Here is a 14,595-nt window from a genome sequence, read left to right as displayed (position 1 = left end):
TTGGTCTGCAGGCCGCCTTTTGAATGACACGCAATAATATTTGATGAGTCAAAAGTGAACATTGTTATCATTGTAAAAGCATATTTTTACTATGCAACATTTTCATGCAAACTTATTTTATTTATCAACCTATTACTATAATACAGTATTATCAAACGGATGAACATGTACTGTTTCTTGTTTTGGTGTTACGTGGTCACATGACTGTCATTTCCGCCACAATAATACAACAAGAGTAAACTAGCTCAGCTCTCTCTCCCCCACTCCCTCCGCCCCAACGCGCCTGGCACTCTCGGTATGGCGGACGGCGAGAGGTCCCCGCTCCTGTCGGATCTGGGAGATGCTGCTCTCGGCAGCGGCAACGGCGGTCTGTCCCCCGGCGCGGCGCCCTACGGTGTGGCCGGCAAGGCGCAGAGTGAGTAGCTAGCATCCGCCGTGCTCGCTTCTCTGCTACGCCCGACTCGGCAGCATCCTCGTTAGCTGTTAGCATCCGCCTAGCTCGGCTGTGTGACAGCTGCGGAAAACCGGTCTGTCGTGCTCGTCTTACCCCTGAAGGGTATGTTGTCTCTGGATGGCCTCTCTGGGTGTCCTCTCATGTGGAACTGAATGTTTAAGTCAAGAATTTTTTACTGACCGGAAGCCATCAGTACACTAACAAGCACACCTTGTTATTTTAGTCTGGGAGCTAGCTCGTTAGCACCCCGAAATGCTCGTGAAACGCCTCTTTGGATTTTATCATAGCAGTGACTTCGCTACAATTCATGTACAATCTGATGCATGTATTTTAGTAGCTGGGCGTTTCTTAATGGAAACATTATGTAGCTAATTGTGCTGCTTCACTAGCTAGCAAGCGAGAACACTTGTTTTGATTGATACACCACACGGCCATTCGGAAGACGACGGAGGGCGGTGTCAGTAGTGCTCTAAACCAATGAGAGGCCGATGTGGCAGGGTGCAATGTTCAAATTTAATGCAACATTCATGCAATGTCAAGTTTTGTCTTAAATACTTGTTTGTTTTTTTGTCGTGATAATAAATATTTAAAATACAATCAGTAATAATACACACTCAATCAGTCATTTTAAACATTTTCTCTTATTGGCTGGATCCCTTCTCAACATTCCAGGAGTGTTTTTCTTCTAAAGCTGCTTTCAGCAGAACTCGAGACCAAATCTTATTAGCTTGTTAATCATAAGAGGTCACTTGTCATGGGAGCTCAACCTCACTCCGTTTCACAACACTCACGTCTGCACCCTTGTTTTTGTCACTTGTGTTTACTACAAATTTTCATTGTGTTCTTCTCAGGCTTCCCGCCGTTTCCCAGCCCCACTCAGCCCTCTGTGCTCTTTGGGGAAGACCCGCCGCCGTATTCCCCTCTGACCTCACCGGAGAGCGGCAGCGCCCCCGTCATTAGCTGTAGGGTGTGCCAGAGTCTGATCTCGGTGGAGGGGAAAATCCACCAGCATGTGGTCAAGTGTGGCGTCTGCAATGAAGCCACGGTAGGTTACAAACCAGATCTGATCAGGACTACCACAGTACAGGGTGGACCAAATTGTATTAACTCCACCAAGGAGTTTTTTTGGTTTCATTTGTTTGATTTGGTGGCAGGATTGCACAAAAACGACATAACTAATTTCCTCTAGACTTTGTGGAGGACTGGTTCAAGCAGGCATTTAAAGTTTGGTGCGCATCCAGTAATTTAGCACTGTAGTAAATGCTACAAGGAATTTTCCCACTTTTTCTTAGTGGCTCTCGTCTCTTCTCTATTTAATAGACACCATGCCTCTGTGAATACCTGCGGGCATCGTCCACCATATAAACCCCATATTCACCAACATTCATATAAAGCCTTCTTTCTACCCCTGTGACGAATGACTAGGGGTACACGATTGCAATTTTATGGGCGATCACCAGACTTTAAAAAGCCTAACCTACTATTCCGCTTTTAGCCGATATCCCTTTTTTTAAGCAGCTGACAGCATACACCTTCAACTTTTCACTCTTATTTTGTTGAAAAACACTGGACAATACCTGTGAAACAATACAAACTTGTTTTAACTGCACAAGATGTAGCTCTCTCAAATATAAATGAAAAGTTGAGAAAATTGCTGTCCAAACTATGAAATTATATAATTTCCTTTTTAGTCTATTTTTCACATTTTGAAAACAAACAAAACTTGTACAACAGGTTACACCGCAGATCTGACTTGAGCCTCATACCAAAACTAACGTGCACAGCGACTCCATAATATTCCTAGTTGGTTTGCTCTTTTCACTGCTCATACGCTTAAACAGCATGCTGCTGCCTGGCTCTTTGCTCCGGCTACCTGTAACTTTAACCTTAGCTCGCTTGCTAGTCTGGCAGAGCAACAGGGGACAGTGGCTGACTTTCAGACCTTTACGGAGGTAGATAAGATCAGTTTCATGTGTAAGGATTGGCTGATCTCCAATCCCCCATAATTAACGAAATCAGCCGGCCGATTGATTGGTGCATGCTTACTAATTACCTTTTAGTATGACCTCTGATACTGCCAGGTGTTGTGATAGACATCTTTATCACAACAGGCACAGCCTGCACAGCAGATGTGGCATTTGTAAAAGCTGAAGTTTGCAATCAAGTTTAATGAAAAAGTGTGCAACATCCTGTAGAAAAAGTTCACATTTTAACACTGAGATCAGCAGTGAAGTAAAACTGTAGGATTGTTTGGTTTTGTTAGAGGTTTCTGCTCCAATGAGTCCCATTCTAGCTAACAGTGTGACTGAGCAGTTCTGCCCTAACCTTAGCCCCCTGCGCATGAAAGTGAAGCACTTGTGTGATCTTGTGCTGTTTGTTTTACAAAGCCTCGCATGAGGTTCTACAGTCTCAGCTCTTCTATGAAGCTGCTCACATGATTGCATTTTTGGCGGCATTGCTTTACAAATGCAGTGGCTATGGTGTTTATTAAGTCTCAGATAGGAGCTTGCTTGCTGCTGTAACAAGTAAATTTCCTTGCTGTGGGATAAATAAAGTACATACAGATATCACACAGTGTATTGTAAGTGTGTTAGCGTTGACCCTGGAATTCGGACAGTTTTAAAAGTGCTTTTAGTAATCCCTACTGGGTTTGTCCACGCCTGTCTTCGACAGTGTGTGTACTTTATTGACGTTTTACATATATATTGTAACTCTGCACATGTCCTCGGTACAACAATGTAACATTAAGGAGTGGTTTAGGAAGACACAAACACCAGCAACACTAGCATAGCTATGTAAGCTACAGTACTAATATCACACTCGCATTTCAACAGCAACATCATGCTAGTTTAGCTTGTTCACTGACGAAAACCAAAAAGATGGAATGTTCAGCTCCCACCTCTGTAGCTGAAGGATGGATAGTTGGTAGTTTCTTTTAAGATGCGTAGTGAAGCGTGTTTTTCCAAAGTGGTCCTCTGAAGTGGCGGGCGTACACATGGTACTCATCTAGGTCGGGGCAGGTCAGCGTTCATGTTAAGTTTATGACAATTTTTGCAGTCCCTATAGGTGTAGTTATCCACAAGAGCTGATAAGGAAATGTAACAGTTTTTGTTCATATGCAACAGCAGGAAACAGTACTCGTATAATAGTTGTGTGTGTGTGTGTGTGTGTGTGTGTGTGTGTGTGTGTGTGTGTGTGTGTGTGTGTGTGCGCGTGTGCGTGCGTGCGTGCGTGCGTATTTGTGTATGTCCCTCTTTGCAGCCCATTAAGAACGCTCCGGCAGGGAAGAAATATGTCCGCTGTCCCTGCAACTGTCTGCTCATCTGCAAAGTCACCTCCCAGAGGATTGCCTGTCCTCGGCCATACTGGTGAGATACATTTTTGTGTGTGTGTGTGTGTGTGTGTGTGTGTGTGTGTGTGAGAGAGAGAGAGAGAGAGAGAGATACAGAGAGATACAGAGGAAACAAGGCACCCAAGGACCTTTACCTGCAAGGCTCAGCAAGCAGATGAGAAGATAACAAGCTCGCTATGGGAGCCACATTGTTTGTTTCTGCATGATGTGTCTCTTGTGAGATGTCTTACACTATTTTCACCAGCAACCCTAAACAGAGTATGGAAAAATGTTGGAAAATGGACATATACTGCTGACTACTATAATGCAGTATGTACAAGTAGAGCAGTTATACACCACTGCAAACTAAAACTACAATAATAAGGTGAAGTATTAAGTTGCATATGAAATGCATATTAAAACATGGCTAAATGAATGAATTAGTTTTAAGCTGTGAATTTAGAATTTTTAATGAACAGAGCTGCTTTTTACGTTTCAAATCAGTGCCAAGAAATCATTTAATATACATATTATGCCTCATTAAGGTGCTCTGCCTGATTTTCATTTTTTAAACATTTCTTTGAAGCATAATTTTCTCTCCACTGTGTTTGCAGAACATTCTTGATAAGCTTGCATTGGATCTCATCTCCACCCCGTCTAACATCATTTATGTCTGTGTCATTCTCATTCCAGTAAGCGGATAATCAACCTGGGTCCTGTTCATCCCGGACCGGCCAGTCCAGACCCCCAGCCAGCCGGGGCCCGGGTCTCGTGTGGACACTGCAGCAACACTTTCTTGGTACACGACTTCTCTCTGATTCGAAACACTGGGAAATTGCAATTTAAGATTAGTTTGACATTTCAGGATTATTGCCTTCCTTGGAAATACTACAGTGGGTGTGGAAAGTATTCAGACCCCTTTCAATTTTTCACTCTGTGTCATAGCAGCCATTTGCCAAAATCAAAAAAGTTAATTTTATTTCTCATGAATGTACACTCGGCACCCCATCTTGACAGAAAAAAACAGAAATGTAGACATTTTTGCAAATGTATTAATGAAAAACTGAAATATCAGATGGTCGTAAGTATTCAGACCCTTTGCAGCGACATTCATATTTAACTCACATGCTGTCAATTTCTTCTGATCCTCCTTGAGATGGTTCTGCTCCTTTTATTGGAGTCCAGCTGTGTTTATTTAAACTGATTGGACTAGATTAGGAAAGGCACACACCTGTCTATAGCAGACCTTACAGCTCACAGTGCATGTCAGAGAAAATGAGAATCATGAGGTAGAAGGAACTGTCCAAGGAGCTCAGAGACAGAATTGTGGCAAGGCACAGATCTGGCCAAGGCTACAAAAGAATTTCTGCAGCACTCCAAGGCTCCTAAGAGCACAGTGGCCCCCATAATCCTCAAATGGAAGACTTTTTGGACAACAACAACTCTGTCTAGACCTGGCCATCCAGCCAAACTGGGCAATCGTGGGAGAAGAGCCTTGATGAGAGAGGTAAAGAAGAACCCAAAGATCACTGTGGCTGAGATTCAGTAGGGAGCTTGGAGAAAGTTCCACAAAGTCAATTATCACTGCAGCCCTCCACCAGTTGGGGCTTTATGGCAGAGTGCCCTGACGGAAGCTTCTCCTAAGTGCAAGACACATGAAAAAAAACACATGAGGGACTCCCAGATGATGAGAAATAAGATTCTATGGTCTGATGAGACCAATATTGAACTTTTTGGTGTTAATTCTAAGCGGTATGTGTGGAGAAAACCAGACACTGCTCATCACTTGCCCAAAACAATCCCTACAGTGAGACTGTTTGCAATTGAAGGAAAGATGAATGCGGCCAAGTACAGAGATATCCTGGAGGAAAACCTCTTCCACAGTGCTCAGGACCTGGGCCAAAGGTTCACCTTTCAACAGGACAATGACCCTAAGCACACAGCTAAAATAACAAAGGAGTGGCTTCAGAACAACTCTGACCGTTCTTGACTGGCCCAGCCAGAGCCCTGACCTAAACCCAATTGAGCATATCTGGAGAGACCTGTCCACCAACGTTCACCATCCAACCTGACAGAACAGGAGAGGATCTGCAAGGAAGAATGGCAGAGGATCCCCAAATCCAGGTGTGAAAAACTTGTTGCATCATTTCCAAGAAGACTCATGGCTGTACTAGCGCAAAAGGGTGCTTTTACTCAATACTGTGCACAGGGTCTGAATACTTATGACCATGTGATATTTTAGTTTTTAATTTTTAATAAATTTGCAAAAATTTCTGCATTTCTGTTTTTTTTTTTCTGTCAAGATGGGGTGTGTACATTAATGAGAAATAAAATGAACTTTTTTTATATTGACAAATGGCTGCAATGACACGGAGTGAAAAATTTCAAAGGGTCTGAATACTTTGCGCACCCACTGTATATTGTAAGAACTGTGACCAGCTAAGCTAGTCATCTTAGTATCTAAAGCAGGGGTCACCAACATGAGGTGCCCGCAGGCCTGCTTTTCATTCAGGTTTTCAGTTAATAATGAAAGAACAGTAGAAAGAAATGCATTCTGAAATACAAAATGTGAGTTGTGGACACCAGCATTTTGTTAATGTTCTGGTAAAACAAGCATATTCGCTTTGTTTGGGTTTAAAATAAGCTCTCAAAATGTTGAAAAAAAATGAGTAGCTCTTGGCCGTTTTCATTTTGTAAAAGTAGCTCTCACAAAGAAAAACGTTGGTGACCCCTGATCTAAAGTATCAAGTCTATTTTGAGTTCCTAAAGTGTGATTTATTTTTTGCATTTTTTAACTACATTAATATACATCACATTTATTAATGATTAAAATGTAATTTATAATAAAAAAAAATCTTAGATAAAAAAAAAAAACACTCCCATGAAAATTAGTGATGGAAACCCAAAAAATGAATAATAAGCAGTGACACGGGTGGCGGTGGTTGTTTAGCATTCATCGGGACCGTCCTTGTCCGGGTCGACAATAGAAGTTGTAATCTGTGCCCCGGCTGCTGTAGCAATGATCCCCTTGTCACAGATGGTCTGATAATGTTTTCTGTGCTCTCCATACAAATGATTTCCCTCTCAAAAAGAAGAATACACAGAGTGCTGCATAGTGGACCTGTACAAATTCACCACCTCCAGGAGCAAATTCAAGTCTCTTTTTTTTTTCCCTGCTCATTTTTCCAGCATCACAAAGCACTTTGTGAAGCATCAATGGAGAGCATTATCCTTTCAGATTCTTTCTAATTTAGGGAGGAATTTATCTTGAAACTGTCCCCACGGCTGCACACTTACTTAATTAACAGCAGTCCAACTGCTCCTTGCTCTGACTTGTACCAATGCAACCATTTTTTCTGCTATGCAGTCATTCCTTGTTTATCGCGGTTACTTGGTTCTAGACCCGACTCCGATAGGTGAATTTCCTTCCAAGTAGGATTCAATATTAATAGTTAGAGCAAATAAAACCTTTTATGACCTTCTAAATGCTGTTTTTAGCATTATTAGAGCCTTGTAGACATGAAATAACACCCCTATTGTCACCTTTACACTTGGACATAGTAATACAAATAAGCCATGTCAGACATAAATAAGATAAGAGACTCACGTGATAGCATTGACAGCTCCTGCGGTGGCTAAGGTCTCATCAATTTAACGTTACTGACAACTAGAGACCAGTGTAGAATACTCCTCTACTGCCACTGTTTGCAGTTAATAGACTCAAAAGCAGAGAACGCCTATGCAGTGAACATTCACACAGGAGCTGCTGCTGTTGTCCACTCTCTACACTGCTAACCTGCTGAGAGCGCTCAGCTACAGTAAACTGTAGCTAGCTGACATCACACGCCACTTCCCAGGCCCCAATTCTTCAAGACGCAAGTGACAGATACTGTATTACAATTCATACCACTTGTTCTGAATGCATTGTATTTGTATTTTTATGCTTAAATGCTTAGTTTAGGCCAAGATGTGCAATTTGTTCAAATATGCATGTTTAAAAAAAAAAAAAAACTTAGGCTATATTCAATCCCAAAACACAGATTTTTTATTAATTTTTGAAAAACCATGATAGAGTGAGGACGTAATGTTCGAACGTAATGTTTGATGATGTAGCGAGGGGATGACCGTAATTAGTCTTTCCATGTATGCAAACTACTCTCAATTAATGTCTATAGAAAGGTCTGTATAATGTCTACTTGCTGCTTCCATAGGTAAATGACAATGCTAACATTTGTCACAATGACTGTCAGGTAGCAGGTAATTATTGCATAAAAGTGCACATCCTTATTGGTCATCTGCTGTCTTTTTTCTGTTCTTTCAGTGGACCGAGTTCACAGACCGCACACTGGCCCGTTGCCCACATTGCAGGAAAGTGTGAGTAGTAATTCATACATTAAAAAAACACTTCACTGTACTGTGCTCCCGTCTCTAGTTTTACACCCTGTTTTCTACTGTGCCAGCAAACAGGACGACGGAATCAAACCTGTGACGTCTCGCGACACATTATTCTGCGGCTTAATGCGTCTTAAATCAACTCGGTACTTTGCTCGCGAACGCTGCCTCGACTTTGACATTTTTCTCAATTCATTCCTCACAGAAGCTTCTTATCACAGAGTTAGAGCCTGTATAGACGTCTACTTCTTTCTGCATACTTAATGAAGCTTCTAGAAGCTTTGTTTTTATCCACTTGGACAGACTCTTGCTGTAAACCATCCAATTAACGGTTGTATTCAATTAATCGCAGAGTCTCCTGTAGTTGCTGGGTGTGTGGTCTACAGAGCATATAACTGCCAGGGTCTCTAATAAGGACGGGGCAAGCATTGGCTGCTCGTAATGTACTTTTTTATTAACACCACCTGAGGCAGTAGCTGCATTGGAAGTATTATGAGTGGTCCGCATCCAGTAGCTTTACTGTCAACGGGAAATGTGCTGTTCTAGAACACTGCAAAATGGAGAAGAGACAAGTGCTTTGCGATTAATGAGGGATAATTTAATAAAGCTTGCATGCAAGGAGACAAATCAATACAATACAATACAGACGGATTCTAGAGAAAATGTCTGACTCTTTATGCCCAAATGTTAGTTAATATAGGAAGCAACATATGCGAGGGAAGGGGTGATAATCATCTCCTGTGAGGGGCAGAGACAGTGAAGGGAAAACTCACATACCGAGGCACCTAAGGCTACTTGAATAAGGTGATAAACATGTGGAGGACTTCTACACAAAGGATTATGTTCAAATCAAATGAAGAAGGCTATGGACATCATATGACAGAGGGCAAGGAAAGCTACTTAAAAAGCACATTGCATTCATAATAAGAAATTGTTTTCATAAATGCATTTATAACACATTTTTTTCTAACATTTACCTACCTTTTAAAATGTTGCTACTCAGCTGTTGTGAAAGTCATGCGTGATAAATTTGGCGTACTGATGTTTACAATGAACTCCTCAGTGCAATTTATGCTGGCTTGTTGCTGTTGTTTGTTTTTGTTTTTGCAAACATTCTCAACTTGCGTCTTCTTGTCACAGTTCCTCCATTGGTCAGAGATACCCCAGAAGGCGGAGCTTGTGGTGTTTTCTTCTCTGCTTGCTGTTCAGCATTTCTACTGCTGGTCTGATTGTAAGTAATGTTGCTGTGCACCACAGTGATAAAATGGAGGCATGCTATTGTGGCCAGAGGCTTCTTAAAAGGAGTACTTTTTTTTCAGCCAGGCTCACAGCAACGGTAGCGCTAACAGCCTCCTAATGTCAAAAGCTTATTGTCGCATAGAAAACAAGCTGATTGCCATCGCTGCCCCCATTTGTTTTGTCTGGCTTTTGAATTATCCTTCAACAAGAGGAATGGACTTGGCACTCAATACCACACAGATAAGTTTAATTAAACCTCCAGCAGGGCTTAAACATGTGATCTGTGAAATCGGTGAACAACTATCATGTCATAGGATCGTAATAGCTAAAAAGATGTCAAGGTTGACCCAGAACAAAATGTAATAAGATCGTATATAAACACAACAAATGATAACCTGATTTAATGAGATTATACACAGATCTTAACCTCTGAATATTTTAAATAGGATTCGTGTAAAAGTCCCATTTACATTGGTAATCTGTATGTAACCTGCCCTGCTTCACACTGCCCCACACCGGGGCTCGAACACAGGACCTTCGCAATGGGAGGCGAGAGCGTTGACCACACGGCCAAAAACCCGAACTGTTCAGCGCAACTCTAAAGGCAGAGGGAGTGAGGTTTACCAACGTACACTTGCGCAGCTTCACAGGCTGGCATTCCTTACATGTATTCAGCTAAATTACTGTATATTGCTTATCCATAGCACATTTTGTTCAAATCTCATGAGTTTTTACAGAGAAATGCATATTTCATATACATTTTTCCCATTCTAGAACAACCTTCTTAGATTTGTAATACATTTATACTGTAAGATCATTTCTAATGAATTTTGCCATTAATATTTAATGGAAACATCCTTGGGCAAAATATCTCATATTTTAATATACACATTTAAAAAATAAATAATAATAATATAAGGGTTGGTATCTAAGGGTTGATATATTAAAATAAATCACAAAACGGTTGCGAACAAACCGGATTTGAAATAATTCAGTGCAGTCTACTTGATGAGCAGCAGAGGGCGCAAGAGGAGCATTCATGTGGCATTTTGTCATGATGCAGTGTGCTAACAAACTACAACCCAAACTCAAGCAAATGCGCTTTCAAATCCTCTCACAGAGCTACAGGCGATATACGGGTTTCTTGCTCTTGGTTTCATCACCTGTCTTCAAGTGGAATTTTAGTGGAAGCCTGCCTCATCAAAGTCACCATAACTGACCTCCCCCACTTTCCGCCCTTCCACGATGGATTGCCCTTATCTTGTGCCGCCTTGTCTCCGCAGGCCGGTACGTGGCTCCAGGTGCAGACCTACCCGGGTATCTACGCCTCATGGGCCATTCTGCTGCTCCTAGTGGTGGTGACGCTGGCACGGGCCTTCTACTGGGCCTGCATGCGAGTCAGCCAGCCTCTCCAGAGCTTCACATAGACACGCCCCCAATCGTTCCCAACCCCTTTCCTCCAAATCTGAAGCGCCCTCTTCTTCACTGTCGAGGCTGGAGGATAAATGGCTTTAAAAACAACGGTCAGATCAAGATAACACACATTTATTTCAGCAGAGTCCTTCATTTTAGTCACATGCTCTTACAACTGGCGACTTCCTCTATTGACTTAGCTGTTTATTTATTATAATCCTGTGGCCCCGCCCTCTTACACCTTGTACACCAGGGCTTAAAGTGACCTCTGTTACCGTCCCCCCCCCAAACATCTGCATCATTTCATCGCGTAGAAGCATTTAACATTTCTAAACCAGCAAGGAAGCAAATTGATGTTAGCGACCAGAAGGACGTCGTCTCCCCCGTGAATCACAAGGATGAAGGAAACGTTTGAAATGAGAAGTTTTGAAGCATGTGAATTTTTCTCCCCCGGGGATCAGCTTTGATATCAGGCGGCCTGAACGCCTTAAAAGCAACGGTAATGGAAGGAATTTAGCATCCGTGTGCACGCTGTAAACAAAAATACGTCTTTGAAGCATCCGCACTACCGCTTTAATTCCAGTTATCTCAGCAGCTCTATTGTTTGACATTATTATCATCATATCTCTCAATAAGGGGTGTCCAAAATTTTGGATGGGGGGGGCTTTTTATTCTTCACATTTGTGTTTATTAAACACTCTAAAAGCAATCCAATGTAGGTCACAATATGCTAAGCAGTTCAATATAGTTGACTACATACATAATATGCAAATATACAACATTTTGTCATATTAGTTTTTCATCCATCCAATTTTAAATGCCGCTTATCTTCACTAAGGTCACGGATATGCTGGAGCCTATCCCAGCTGACTTTGGGCAAGAGGCGGGGTACACCCTGGACTGGTGGCCAGCCAATGGCAGGGCACATATAGACAAACAACCATTCACACTCACATTCATACCTATGGAAAATTACAGTCGGCAATTAACCTAACATGAATATTTTAATGTCTTATTAGTTTTTTCTCAACTAAAATTTTCATGAATTAATGTCCTTATCAAAATAATATATAAATACTGTACGGGCCATGTGATTCTTGTTTAGTTTAGTTTTTTGGACAAATTCAAATATAATGGTATAGACAATAATGGAAAATTGATTACATTTTGCAAAAATACAATTCCCGAATAATGTGATTGCTGCTTTTTTTAGTTTAATTTTTAATTTTGCTTAAATGACCAAATCATTTACATAGCAAACAACTTTTTTGCACAACTTTTGGATTGTTACTTTTCAGTGTGGCCCTAATCATCCTAATGCATCCTTGATGCGTGTCATATTTCATGTTAAAAAAATAATAATAAAATTCCACAGATCAACCAAAACAAGCTGCGAAACGCAAATGGCCCCCGGGTTGGAGTGTGGACACCACTGCTGCAAGCACATATAAAGCAAAAACACTCACGTTTTTAATGCGTTTTGGATTTACCGTCATATTATCACTTTGCTTTGCGAAGCATAGAAGAAAACGAAATCCCTCCTTTCTGTGAATGTACCACTAGGCCCCGCCCACAAAGGGGAAGGCGATGTTTAAAGCTGTAGATGCCGTGCTTCCCTATTAGTTGCTTGTGTCGAGTAGGAGGAGTTTTCATTTACGGAAAAAGGACCGTTTTTTTAGGCTACCGGTAACTTTCCGCTTTGGCTGACTTTAGTGTCGTGAAGGATATATCGCCATGGTAACCAAGAGAAAAATAGCAGAAGAGCCTTTGGACCTCAGTGTGCTTAATGAAATAATTGCTGCTTCATGTTCAACTGGATTCTGTTAAGACCGCCTCCTCCAACGACATCCTGGATTGTTTCACTTTGGCGATGCGAACCGCCATTATTGCGGGCATTTTTGTGTGTAAATAATCGTTTTTTTTTTGTTGGCGTGACGGGAAGTGATTAAGACAATTATGTTGCACTCGGAGCGAGGAGGTTAAAAAAACACTAAAGTGGTGATCGTTTTTACTTCTGTTACATATTTAATGATTTATTGAGTTACTAACCTGATGAGCCTGAACACACACACACACACACACACACACACACACACACACACACACACACACACACAGCACCTTGCACTGCAGTGTCAGACTGCATTCACCAGACCAGGTGATGCTACGACTCGGCCGAGGTCTCACATTATTTATTGTTGCGCTTTGGAGAGAAGTCAAATTTGAAGGCTACATTGTTATCATGCTAGCAAAAGGCCTTATTTTACTGTTTTCAACCATAGATTATCATGTTTTTTTATTTTACGAAATCAGTGCAGTTATCTCGATGGTGTTTTAATAAACGAGTCAATTGTGTATCCGTGGCGATGGTGTTTTATGAATGATGTTCATGAATCGAGAGGCCGCCTGACGCTCTTCTCAGAGTGTGTTTACACGCAAATAAAGACGTGACCACGTGGAAAACACTTGTCTTGTCCTATGGGTTTTTATTTATCTGTATGGAGAATACACATTTGTACCTCATAGTACTGTGTACTGGTGTCATTTACCATTCAAAATTACCGTAAATGCCCCAGTTGGTGCCAGTGTTTAGTTAACCACAGATTTTCCTATAGTTACGTGATGTGCGGTTTACAAAAGCAAATCTCTATTTTCATGAATAGCTGTGGCTGTAGGAAACCGCCTGTATAGTTTAACTCCACAAGATGGCAGTGGCTGCATTTGAAGTATCACTTCAAATTACACTGGCCGGACTGTTGTTTACAAAGCTACATAACACATCACATACACAATAATACAGCAACATTGTTAATGCTGATTGAGCAATTTGCTTTTTCCCGCTATTCCTGCATTGGTTCTGTTGCTGTTGTTTTGTGCAATATACGTCATTCTCCTTTCGGCTTTCTCATACACTCCAACTTATTATTAAAAGTCGAAAAATACATTTTCACATGTCACAAATAACAGCCTCTTTCCAATTGATGCTTTCAGTTGACGCTCAATGAACTATTTACACTTGTATTTAAGAGGTTTACAAGTGTAAAAAGAAGTGAAGCAGTGTTGATTATAGTACAAAATGTTACCTTTGCCAGCTTGTGAGAATGCGTATGGTGATGCTGGAATGCTTTGAATTTGAGTCCAGTTCATGTATCTTCCTGTTTATATTCTTCCCTTAACTTCTTTTTACACTTGTATGCCATGTAGTCTTTCTAGAAACATGAGTACATGCAGGAAGTGTAGTAGCGATGCAAATCACTGTCTTAAGGATATTAAAATGTGACTTAAAACATTGCCTGTACAGTTGTACAGTCAATAGTTTTAAGATTGCCACACTGGAACATATTCAATCTATTTACATCATTTACTATGGGGAAAAAAATGTCTCTAAAGCCAAACAAATTAGAATGGAGCATCCCAGAATGGACTGTGTTCCGGAGATTCTACTTTAATATAACATAATCTTTGGTCTTAATCAGATAATTCAGTCTGACAATCCACCAGTTCCTGTTATTCTTTGAACTCTCTTCATCTTCGTCGTCACACTGCTTGGTGCCTGGCAGACTCTCTGATGGAAGGCATTGAGGACACGCAGCAGAAACCTTTAAGAGACCGCAGAGTCCCATGAGGGACACCTAAACCACAAGCGGCTCTTGTAACCTTCTGCTGTCATCATCACGTCTTGATGGGCCTCTGACACACAAACGCCTTTTCCTTTATTGTCCTTTTTATTGACTTCATTTTTCACCTTTTCTACGAAATTACCTTA

General features: G+C 41.3%; 1 protein-coding gene across 1 annotated transcript; it reads left to right on the top strand.

The window, feature by feature from the left end:
• The first annotated feature begins 212 nt into the window (after nucleotides 1-212).
• pip4p1a (phosphatidylinositol-4,5-bisphosphate 4-phosphatase 1a) lies at nucleotides 213-13,294 on the top strand. Its single transcript, XM_054762860.1, has 7 exons — nucleotides 213-415; nucleotides 1,306-1,499; nucleotides 3,716-3,822; nucleotides 4,479-4,584; nucleotides 8,107-8,159; nucleotides 9,318-9,408; nucleotides 10,700-13,294. Exons 1-7 carry the CDS (start codon nucleotides 298-300, stop codon nucleotides 10,841-10,843), a joined length of 813 nt encoding a protein of 270 aa, XP_054618835.1. The 5' UTR covers nucleotides 213-297; the 3' UTR covers nucleotides 10,844-13,294.
• Nucleotides 13,295-14,595: the final 1,301 nt, after the last annotated feature.

The sequence above is a fragment of the Dunckerocampus dactyliophorus genome, chromosome 2 (genome assembly GCF_027744805.1).
Source record: "Dunckerocampus dactyliophorus isolate RoL2022-P2 chromosome 2, RoL_Ddac_1.1, whole genome shotgun sequence".
In the NCBI taxonomy this organism is placed as follows: Eukaryota; Metazoa; Chordata; class Actinopteri; order Syngnathiformes; family Syngnathidae; genus Dunckerocampus; species Dunckerocampus dactyliophorus.
Note: the sequence above shows the minus strand (reverse complement) of the source record. Positions and strands in the feature narration are given on the sequence as shown.